The sequence below is a fragment of the Dromiciops gliroides genome, chromosome 4 (assembly GCF_019393635.1).
Source record: "Dromiciops gliroides isolate mDroGli1 chromosome 4, mDroGli1.pri, whole genome shotgun sequence".
NCBI classification, from domain to species: Eukaryota; Metazoa; Chordata; class Mammalia; order Microbiotheria; family Microbiotheriidae; genus Dromiciops; species Dromiciops gliroides.
This window is the reverse complement of record NC_057864.1, coordinates 339583502-339595728: the sequence shown is the minus strand read 5'-3', so window position 1 is coordinate 339595728 and position 12227 is coordinate 339583502. Positions and strand designations below refer to the sequence as shown.

The window sequence follows — 12227 nt, the reverse complement described above, 5'->3', positions numbered from 1 at the left end:
TCATTAGCACAAAATTTAAGTCAAGGGGAAATAAGCTTCATGGGAGCAACTGAGCTGTAGATGCTGGGATACATCTTGTTCATGTGGTGTGTGGGAGTCCGACTTGCAGAAACAGGCCCCCATTTCAGAAGGAGGAACCAGTGGAAAGGAAGGTCAGAAGGTTCTAGAGTTCTAGAACCGAGAGGCACCTCAGAAGAAGCCCAGAGAGGTTGTGGCTTGTTCAGGATCACACAAGGAGTGACAGGCTTGAAGCTGAACCCAGGTCCTTTGATTCTAATCTTCCTCCTGCACCATTTTGCCATCACCCCAATTGCTGACCCCGTGTTTTATTATCCCAGATAATGATATTATGAACATTTTTGTACATGTAGATTTTTTCTTGTTGTCAAAACCTTACTTGGGGTCCCAGGAGTGAGAACTTTCCATAAAAGAGTAGAGTGGAAAGGGTATTAGATTCAGAGTTAGGGGACATGGGTTTGAATCCCTGTTCTTTTGTTCATTAGCTGTGTGATCTTGACCATTTGCCCACTTTACCAGGCCTCAAACTCTTCAGTGGACAGAGTTCTGGACTTGGAGTCAGGGATACCCGAATTAAAATTCTGCTTCTGACACCATCTGTGTGTCCCAGGCAAAGTCACTTAACTTCTAGCTGCCTCAGTTTTCTCATCTGTAAAATAGGATCATAATAGCATCTGCCTCCCAGGGTGGTTGTGAGGCTGAAACGAGGTAATGTTTGTAAAGTGCTTTGCAAACCTTAAAATGATACTTAAATGCTAGCTATTATTATTATAATTATTTGTAAAAAAAAGAGGGTGTTATACTAGATGATCTCTGTGATCATTTTCAGCCCTAATATGTTGTATTAAGAGAGTGAGAATGTGTGTGTGGGTGTGTATGTGTGTATACTTTGAAGTGGATCTCTTATTTCACTGGTAAAAGGAATTTCCCAAAGCTTCTACTAATGCAAATCAGCATTTGCTCTGCAACTCATTGTCTCCAAAAAAAAAGAGTTCTTAATCTGGGGTTCATTAATTTGTTTTTTAAAAATGTTTTGATAACTGTTATTTCAATATCATCAATTTCCTTTGTAACTCAATGTATTTTCTTTATGCATTTAAAAATATAATTCTTAGAAAGGGCCCATAAGCCTCACTGGACTGCCGGAGAGATTTATGACACAGAAAAGGCTCAGAACCCCTATGTTAGAAAGTTGCCTGGAGTGCTGAGAGATCAAATAACTTGCCCATGGTCACATAGCTAGTATGTGTCAGAGGCAGGATTTGAACCCAGGTCTTTCTGGCTTTGAGGTCTGCTCTCTAAACACTGTGCCAAGTTGCCTCTCTAACCAAAGAATGCTCATAATACTGTGTTTTAAAAGGAATAGTTATAAAACATCTCACCTTGTAGTCTGCTGGTGTATAATGCACATAGTGGTGAGATCCCAGGCCCTGAACAGCACCACAACCTGCTCCTTTTGCAGTATTTACCCAAGAGGCATCTTCACCACTATAGACTAGATTCCCTGTATTTGATGTAAGGCCGGAGGTGTGGATTGTTAAGGTTCGCTCGACAGATCTGAAATAATTCAGAATTCCTAAGCAGGTATGCTGAAACAAAAACAGAACAGGAGGTGGGGGGGTTTAAGAAGCTATACCATGGACTAATTGTATGACTTTGGACCTACCAAGTCTCTTAGACATACCTGGAGTTCTCTGATTCTCAAGTGTCGGAGATAGAGGAAGGACAGATAGGCTCCTCTCATCATGATGGGGTTTTTATCACCAGTCTCATCAGCTTCACCCAATCCTAGCAGTTGTAGGGTCCCAAGGTAACTGTACCTTTTAAAGGCAAAAGCAATGGAATATTGGTTTTTCCTCAAAGTGACTTGGAAATTTCATTGACACTAAATTAATAAGATTTATATAGTATTTGAAGTTTGTAAAACATCTTTCATGTGTTATTTGATTCAAGCTCCCTCCTAGTTCTAAATTTATGAAATGGGGGAAAGGGAGGGGCAGCTAAATGGCACAATGGATAAAGCACCCACCCTGGAGTCAGGAGGACCTGAGTTCAAATTCAGTAAATCACTTAACCCCAATGGCCTCCAAACAAAAACAAAGAAATCTATGATGCTAGAAAAAGAAGGCTTTTCCTACTTCTCCCTAGCTGGTAGTGCTTCTTTTTCTGGTATTACCTTCCATCTAGTCTGTATATATTTCCTCTATTCTACATGTTGTTTCTTCTATTAGAATATAAGCACCTTGAGGGCAGTGGTTGTTTTTGCCTTTCTTTGCATCTTCAGCATTTAGCACAGTGCCTGGCACATAGTAGGTGCTTAATCAGTAATCAATAATCATTCATTAAGCCCCTACTATGTGCCAGGCACCAAGCTAAGTGTTTAATAAATGCTTGTTGACTAACAACTCTGTGAGGCAGGTAAACACTACAACTATTATCATTCTCATTTTTTAAATGGAGAAACTCAGGCTCAGAGATATGGAGCTTCATCTAGTAAGTGGGGTTGAGACCCAGGGCTCACAACTTCAAGCCTAGAACTTGTCCCCTGTACCACACAGATTTGTCTTTAATCAAAGGGTTTTTGTAAATTACTTCTCTTGGAAATTTCACTGGTGTGTGTGTGTGTGTGTGTGTGTGTGTGTGTGTGTGTGTGTGTGAAGAATAACAACAGTGCTAACAGAAATTTCTCCTAAGAATCATATTTATTTATTTATTTATTTTTGGTTTTTTTTTTTTTTTTTTTGCGGGGCAATGGGGGTTAAGTGACTTGCCCAGGGTCACACAGCTAGTAAGTGTCAAGTGTCTGAGGCCGGATTTGAACTCAGGTACTCCTGAATCCAGGGCCGGTGCTTTATCCACTGCTCCACCTAGCTGCCCCCAAGAATCATATTTATTAAGGTCACAAACTCTACTTACTGACTGCTTCCATCTTTCCTTCAATGGATTTGGGGTTTTTTCCCCTGCATCAAATATTTTGAATTAACACAAAAGCCAGCTATTAATCAGCATTGTGTGTTTCCAAAAAGGACTTTGAATCATGCACGAGATGATCTAATTTTACCCTGTACCCTGTTTGTTTCTTCTTCCTCAAAGATCCCCCAGCATACTGGCTGAGACTGATTTGGGGTCCATCACTGTCACTGCCTTCCATGGAAAGATCTTCCTCCTCAGCATTTTCTCCCTGAGGGGATAGGAGGAATAAGAGGAAAGAAAAAAAGCTTAATTGGAATTATGTGACTATAATACTGTCTATGAAGTGATTAGGTTTTTCTCCATGTTGTTTCTACTTAGACTATCACCCCCATCTCCTTCCCACCTGTAACCTGGACTCTGCTCCTAGGTCCTTCAGCTCTGATAGGTCAACATTAGCCTCCATCTTCCTAGGAACTGGGCCTCTGAGAACGATGCCTTGCTGCCCTAAAGGTTCCTCCTTCCTAACATTTCAGTTTCCTTTTATGTACTGCCCTTCCAGTTAGAATGTGAGCTCCTTTAAGGCAGGGACTATCATGTTTGCTTGTATTTGTATCTCAAGCATGGTGCTTGGCACATGGTAAGCATTTAATACATGCTCTACCTACCTATGTATATGCGTACGTACGTGTCTCCCTCTCTCTTTCTCTTTCTCTCTCTCTCTCCTCTGTCTCTATCCTTAACTTGAAAATAAAGCACAGGGGCAGCTAGATGGCGCAGTGGATAGAGCACCGGCCCTGGAGTCAGGAGTACCTGAGTTCAAATCCGGCCTCAGACACTTAACACTTACTAGCTGTGTGACCCTGGGCAAGTCACTTAACCCCAATTGCCTCACTAAAAAAAATAAAAAAAAATAAAGCACAGAAAGACTTGAATTGATGAAAAATGAATGAAGCACAAAGCCAGGAAAACAACATATGCAATGTCGACAATAATGTGAACAGAAAGAACAGTAAATCAAAACTGACTGTTAGAAAGTTGTTTGACAAAACTTGCCCCCGATGTTATATAAAATGGGGAGGATATCTGATCCGTCTATCCCATCTCCCAGGGTTGATTGGGAGCAGTTCAGAAGGGATAAGAATTAAGCTCTTTCCCTTCTTTGCAGAAGTGGGGGCCTTAAGGGTGTTGACTACTGCATATAGTATTTGCCTTAGTAGATATGTTGTTAGCTATTTTTTCCTTTTTTTTTTTTTTTTTTTGGTGAATCCATGTTCCCTCCATGGCACTACTCCACAGATGAATGGATTAATTTTCCTAGAGAATGGAGCCTGGATTCTAGAGGAGCAGGTTTGGTATGGAGGATGCTGATCCAAGTGGTGAGAATCAGGTCAGTGTTGGAAGACAGATAATAGTTATGTGGCCAGGGTGGATGGGGTGTGAAGCTGATACACAGTCTGGTGTATAAGGCCAGCCAGTAAATATTGGAAACTAGTTGGGCTACTGAGCACACACTTAGTTATCCATCATCTGTGTGGGAGCTCCAAAGATAAATGGATCAACTTCCCCAGGGAATAACAATCCTAAGAAATCATCTTCCAGGTTCTACCTTAAGACACTGAGTGATGGAGAACTCACTTCCTGTTGAGGTAGTACATTCCATTTCCAGACAGTTCTATTTGTTGGGAGCCCTTTCCTCATATGGAATTATAATCTCCCTCTACAAGACCACTGACTACTCTCAGCTCTGTCCCTTGGGGTCAAAGTAAGGCTAGTCTCTCTTCCACAGGATAGCCCTTCAAACATTAAAGGCAGCTATCATGTCCCCTATAAGTCTTCTAAATTAAATATGCATAGTTCCTTCAATTGATTTTCATATGAAGTGACTTTGAGTCTCCTTACCAAACTGGTCAGTCTCTTCTGGGCATGTTCCAGTTTGTCAATTTCCTTCCTAAAATATGGCATCTAGAATTGCATGCAATACTCCAAAGGGGGTTTAACCAGGAAAGCATACCCTGGATCTACTATTTTTCTCCTTGAAATAAAGCTCCTCTTTTTCGTTTGTTTGTTTGTTTGTTTTTGCTGGGCAATTGGGGTTAAGTGTCTTGCTTAGGGTCACACAGCTAGTAAGTGTTAAGTGTCTGAGGCTGGATTTGAACCCAGATACTCCTGACTCTAGGGCCGGTGCTCTATCCACTGCACCACCTAGCTGCCCCAATAAAGCTCCTCTTAATGAAACCTAAGGGATGCAGTATCTATTTTTTTATTGCCCTGTCACACTGTTGATTCATATTGAGCTTGTGGTGCACTAAAATTCCTAGGTCTTTTGCACATGTAAGCCTTATGTCCAAGGAAGCTAGGACATATGCTGGGCCTGGAACCAGGAAGATTTGAGTTCAAATCCAGCCTCAGATATTTACTAGCTATGTAAACTTGGGCAAGTCCTTAACCTCTGTCTGCCTCAGGTTCTTATTAGTTTCCGTGGCAGGATTTGAACTCAGGTCTTCCTGATTCCATGTCTGGTACTCTATCTCCTATGTCACCTAGCTGACATTTGTATAGCACTTTAAAGTTTACAAAGTGTTTATGAGGATCTCATTTGATCCCTCATAATGACCTATAAAGGAAGTAAAACAGATATTATTATCCATATTTTATGGTTAAGGTAACTGAGACTCATGAACACAAAACTCATCAGGGTCAGAGGTAGGATTCAAACCTAGATTTCTTCTGGATCCAAGTCCAATGATCTTTTCACTATACCATGCTGTTTCTCTGGGTGTACCAAAAGAAAAAAACACATGGAGTGGGTAGGTAACAGGGGAGAGGGGAAGAGATCAGCAAAGCATATCATCAGCTCAGTGGCTTGTGGTTCCCTTGGGCTCCTGTCTCAGGGATGGCTGATGTGGTCTCATGATGAAAGCTATTGGCCATGATCTTTCTCCCATCACAGAGAAGCCATTTCAGTGGGTCCTAAAATTATAGAGAACTACTTGGGGGTAGAAATATAATGGTGAACTCAGGTTACGATAGAAGAGATTTACATGAAATGACTGGAAAACATGAAAGTCCTGCTGGATAGCTAGTCTATGCCAAGAGTGAGGGAGAGATGTCATTTACTGGATATGATGGAAGAAAAGAGAGAGACACAGACTCAGGGGAAAGAGGGTGGACCACAGCTCATAGAAATAAATTGCACAGGAAAAAAAATCAAATGTCTACTGAAATATTTTAAAGATGACAAAACTTAGACTACTTAGAACAAGATATAATGTAAAAGAAGTATTGACTAGAATCTAAAAGAATTATAACATTTTAGGGGGCACCTAGGTGGCACAGTGGATAGAGCACCGGCCCTGGAGTCAGGAAGACCTGAGTTGAAATCCAGCCTTAGACACTTGACATGTACTAGCTGTGTGACCCTGGGCAAGTCACTTGACCCCAATTGCCTCACCAAAAAAGAATTATAACATTTTATCTATCTTTATATAATACATATATATTTTTCTAGGGTCAATGATAAAGTCTGCAACATCATCATCATTGTCATAGTCTTCATCATAATTAGGTGGCATAGTGAATATAGTGCTGGGCCTGGAGTCAGGGTGACTCATCTTCCTGAGTTCAAATCTGGCCTCACTTACTAGCTGTGACCCTGGGCAAGTCATTTAACTTTGTTTGCCTCAGTTTTCTCATCTGTAAAATGAGCTGGAAAAGGAAATGGCAAACCACTCTAGCATCTTTGCCAAAAAAACCAAAACCAAAACCGAAATGATATCATGAAGAGTTGGAAATGACTGAACAACAAAAATCATTTATTTAGCACTTAAATTGCTAGACATTATGCTAAGCACTTTAGAATGATAATATCATTTTATCCTCATAACAATCCTGGGAGGTAAGTGCTATTATTATCTCCATTTTACTGATGAGGAAACTGAGAAAATAAGATTAAGTGAGTTGTCCAGAGTCACATAGTAGGTGTCTGAAGTAAAATTTGAATTTGGGTCTTTCCCACTCTAAGCCCAGAGCTTTAACTATTGCACCATCTAGCTATTCCCTAGAGAATGAAAGAAAGAGGAGCAGGGAGCTGAGATTCCAACTATACACTTTGTTTGGAGACAAAATTTCCCTGGCATGTTAAATTGCTGCATGTTAAAATGAGCATTACAAGATTGATTGTCTTCAAGGACTATTAGTTCAGATCACCTTAGCAAGGCAGCTACTTTGAACAGAACCAAGGAAGTAGTGCCCAAGCAAGTATTCACTCATTTTTTTAAATGTGAAAGTTTAGCACCCCAAGAACAGTAGGCAGAGAATATTTTCACTCACAGAATATTACATGAGATGAAACTACATACTTAGTAGTAAGGTGAAGTTTTAAAATATTATTATTAGATTAATCTCAATCAAAGAGATTGGTCTAATCACCGACACCCAAAAACCCAAAATGGATGAAAAATGAACTTTGTCCGGACTGTGACATTCAGTTATAGGGGCAGCCTGTAGTCCATGAATCTTGGACTATATAGATGGTGATGGTTTGGGTCCAGAACTGAGCAGAGGAGATTGGGCTGGACCACATTGAGGATATTTCTTTAAATAATCCCCAAATGCTTATTTCCACAAAAGCCTATTTCTTTAATATCTATATTCTCCCCATGTTGTCATTTGGCTAGGAATCAAGGAACACAACAATCTTGGAAGAATGAAAAATTCAGATGTTCCAAAGGGAAAGACAAGGTCGGTATATAAGTCAGCTTCAGCATATTAACAGTGCATGCAAGAATTGATGTAAAAACAGTTTTGAGGCCTTGTAGCAAGGCATGACAGATAATAGAGGTCATTGGAGGGATTCTTTATGGAGCATGGCAAAAAAACACACAGGATGATTTGTATTGGTGGAGAAATGTGTGTGGATGAAATTACTTATCCATCAGCCAAACAATCCTTTACTTCAAGAGTTTGTATGATTGATATAAAGAGGAAAATAAAACTGGCCCGAACCTCAGAGACCTTACCTTCCAAACAAGCATCAAAATAGGGTCTTTTTGGAGAATATTTACCCAGCCCCATTTCTTAGCATGCTATTTTTTGTGGGGTGGGGCAATGAGGGTTAAGTGACTTGCCCAGGGTCATACAGCTATTAAGTGTCAAGTGTCTGAAACTGGATTTGAACTCAGGTCCTCCTGAATCCAGGGACCATGTTTTATCCACTGTGCCACCTAGCTGCCCCCCAGCATGCTATTTTTTTTAAGAGCCAGTTTATAATTGCTTTCCTTGCTTGGTTTAACAAAGCAGATGAGAACCAGACAATTAGAAGGAACCCTGACAATTTATTTAGCTTACTCAGACAAAGATAGAAGGAGAAGTGGCTCATATGCAAATACGGGTCCAGTTAGCTGCTCCTGATAGATGCTCACTAGATTACCTAATGAGGCAAAGTTTTCCTTCTAGGGTAGTCAGGTTGGCCCAGTGGATAGAGTATTGGGACTGGAGTCTTGAGTTCAAATCTTGGCTCTCAGACACTTACTGGCTACATGACCCTGGGCAAGTGATTTCACCTCTACTTGTTTCAGTTTCCTCAATTGTAAAATGGAGATAATGATAGCATTGTGGCAAAGAGATGGCATCTGTAAATCACTTAGTACAGTGCCTGCAGGTAGGAGCTTCATAAATGTTTGCTCTCTTCCTTTAAATCAGTGGAGTTTTTTTTGGTTTTGTGGTTTTTTTTTTTCAGGGCAATGAGGGTTAAGTGACTTGCCCAGGGTCACACAGCTAGTTAAGTGTCAAGTGTCTGAGGCTAGATTTGAACTTGGGTCTTCCTGAATCCAGGGCTGGTGCTTTATCCACTTCACCACCTAGCTGCCCCCATTTAAATCAGTGTTAACCAGACAACCTCAGAAGTGTTTTCTGACATCTCCAAGGTATATGTGTCAGGATGCAGTTGTTAAAAAAAAATTATGCAGTTGTTAAAATTCGTTCAGGACTTTATGGGGATGGCAGAGCACTTAGTGAAAAGATTCACATCCCTGAAACTCCTTATTGAGACCAGCATTGACCTTGATCTCCAAGCCAAAGGCCGTGTGGGGCTGTTTTTCTAGAAGTCAGGGAGTGCAGAGAAGGCCCCACTCTATTACCCAATGACTTCAGTGAATTGAAACACTGGAGTTCCTATGAACCAGTATGTATAGGAAGGTAGATATTGCTGTCTAGGTAAAATGTAAAATGACTTGAAGTTATGCAGATGCTCCTAAGCATTTCCCTCTCCTCAGCTCATAGGATCCCAGGTTTAGCACCCAACACTCTTTCCTCTTTCAAAGCTTGAGGGGCTTCCAAGATGTGAAGATGTTGATTTTCCCCTCAGGACTCTGAGAGTCTGGAGGGTACCTACGACTACTTAAAGCCTTCTTACTCTCAAATATTTTATGTGTCCAGTATTCAGAGCTGTGTTTTCCCCTTGGCCAGTTCCAAGAACAACATTTGTGAGTCAGTGAAGGGCCAGAGGAAGTGGTTTTCTTACTTTTTCAACGTTTGGGCAGTTTTATACAACCCACACCTTTGCCAAAGTTCTATTTCTTTTTTTGCTACAAGCAACACTGTTACCTTTGCAAATGCAGGAGAGCCGTAGCAGAGATAAAGAGAAAACAATGGCTAACTGATTTTCCCCCTCAGTGGGCACAGCCAGTAGAGACGTGGAAAGGAGAAGGAACCCTTTCCTAGCTCACTCACTACTGCCCTGATTTCCACCTTCCACTATGGTAACTGCTCCCTAGACCCATCATCTCCTACTTTCAATTAAATTCAACAAACATTTATTGTCTAGGTCAGGAGTTCTTAACCTGGAGTCCTCACACATTTGTTTCTAAAAATATCTTGATAACTATATTCAATATGATTAGTGTTCTTTGTATTCTGCATATTTTATTAAATGCATTTAGAAACATTATTCTGAGAAGGAAATCTAGATCACCAGATGATATATCTAAGAGGATAAGCTACAGGGAAGGTGTTGCCCTGCTTTGATAGAGGGAGTTCCTCTTATCAGTGAAATCACATGTGAGTAGATAATAGAAGTATCCTTTACAGCTTTCCCAAGTGCAAGCTTCTTCTAAGTAAGTGTTCTCTTTCGGCTATTCAATCCTGGGCCCAGCTCATTGTCCCTCTCCAGTGTCTGTCCTAGCTACATAGAGTGAAGGTTTTACTCTGATACAGAGAGGCAGCTAGGTAGCACAGTGGATAAAGTCGTGGGCCTAGAGTCATGAAGACCTGAGTTCAAATTTGGCCTTACACGGTAGCTGTGGGACCCTGGGCAAGTCTCTTAATCTCTGTTTCTCTCAGTTTCCTCAACTGTAAAAGGAGTATAATAATAGCACCTATCACCTCTCAGGCTTATTGCAAAGACTGAATGAGATAATACTTGTAAAATACTTAGCACAGTGCCTGGTACATAGCAAGCACTTAACAAATATTTCTTTCCTCCCTCCTTCCTTCCTTCCTTCCTTCCATCCTTCCTTCCTTCCTTCCTCCCTCCTTCCTTCCTTCTTCCCTTCTTCACTCCCTCCCTCCCTTCCTTCCTTCCTTCCACCAAAGCATTTAACCCTTTAGTGCCTCAGGCAACTTCCTAAAATCACAGGTTGAAAAGGCAAGGTTCTGCATTGCTGGAGGAAATTCTTCTCTGGGAATCTCTATTCCTGTAAAATCACATATCCAATAAAAAGTTTAAATAAATATATACTCTATATTTATATGCATATACAAATGTCATGTGTATATGTATGAATATATACATACTATATCTATACAAATCTATATACATAAACACACATTATACATACACATATATATGTGTGTACACACACACACACACACACACACACACACGTTGTTTCCCTCAGTAGAATGTAAACTCCTTGAGGGCCAGGTCTATTTAGTTTTTATATTTGTATGGTGCCTAGCATGGTTACGGACACATAGTAACTGCTTATTAAATGCTTGTTGACTGATTAAAGAAAGAGAAGGATTCCAACAGAGAGATATAAGAAGGGACAAGAGGTGGTTTATGCAAATATATGGAGGCAGGAAAGGATTAGGGAACAAATGGCATGCATTTGTAGAGTGGAACATGGAGTGTGTGAAAGAGAATAATATGAAAAAAGTCTGGCTAAAGAGTTTATATCATGGGGGCAACTAGGTGGCACAGTGGATAAAGCACCGACCCTGGATTCAGGAGGACCTGAGTTCAAATCCAGCCTCAGATACTTGACACTTAGTAGCTGTGTGACCCTGGGCAAGTCACTTAACCCTCATTGCCCTAAGGGGGTGGGGGGAGAGTTTATATCATATTCTAGAGGCAACAGGGAACTAATGAAGAGTGTTGAGCAGGAGAGTGACAAGGCCAAACCCGTGCTTTAATAGGATTATTTTTGGCAGCTATGTGAAGAATGGACTAGAAAGAGGAGAGATTAAAAGTTGGGAAACCATTTATGAAGATGAGATAAAATGTAATGACAGCCTAAACCAGCACAGTGGTGATGTGAATAGAAAAGAAAGACAAGATATGAGAAGTACTGTAGAGATATAATCAAAAGGATGGGGGTGAAGGGAGGAAGAAGAGTCAAAGATGACACGACTATTTCAAGTCTAAATGACTAGGAGCATGGTGGGGAAATAATGGAAATTATAGAGTCAGGGCAGTGTTAGGAAGGAGGGGAAGAATCTGAGGTTCCAGGAGGACATCTAGGTGGAGGTAACCAGTCAGTAGTGGCAATGCAAGATGAGAGTTCAGGAAAGCATAAGGATGACTATATTGCTTTGCAGTCATCTGTATAGAGGCGCTTCAATTCTGTTGCTACAGCCCCTCTTTATTACAGTGGTCCCAGCTTCATTCCAATCTTTTTAATCTAACAGTATCATAGATTTAGAGCTGGAAGGGACCTTATGAGATTCAAGACCAATACCTTTATTTTTATAGATGATGCCCAGTAATTTAGCATGAAAATATCTGAGGCAGGATTTGAACATAGCTCTCTTTGACTCAAAGTCCAGAGCTCTATCTGCTATGTGAAACTGCCTCTTCGATAGTTAGCTACCCAATGGCATGGTTGTTGTTGTTGCTCATCCATTCAGTCACACCCAACTCTTCATGACCCCATGGACCACAGCACCACCCACTGGCATTACCATGCTGATTGCTGCTACTGCGAGCTGTTCTATCTCCAAGATTTAAAACTTGGAACTTTCCCTCTGACCACAACTTATTTTTCTTCTGCCTCTCCCACTCCCTTTTACTGGCACAT

At 40.8% G+C, this 12227-nt stretch overlaps 1 protein-coding gene across 1 annotated transcript in view; it reads right to left on the bottom strand.

The window, feature by feature from the left end:
* Positions 1–12227, bottom strand: part of LOC122753467 — a 204839-nt gene that overhangs the window by 156866 nt on the left and 35746 nt on the right. The window contains exons 12-14 of the mRNA XM_044000859.1: positions 3087–3199; positions 1703–1838; positions 1401–1607 (exon numbers count right to left, since the gene is read on the bottom strand). Of these exons, the coding sequence (XP_043856794.1) occupies positions 1401–1607; positions 1703–1838; positions 3087–3199 (456 nt within the window). The remainder of the gene's footprint in view (positions 1–1400; positions 1608–1702; positions 1839–3086; positions 3200–12227) is intronic.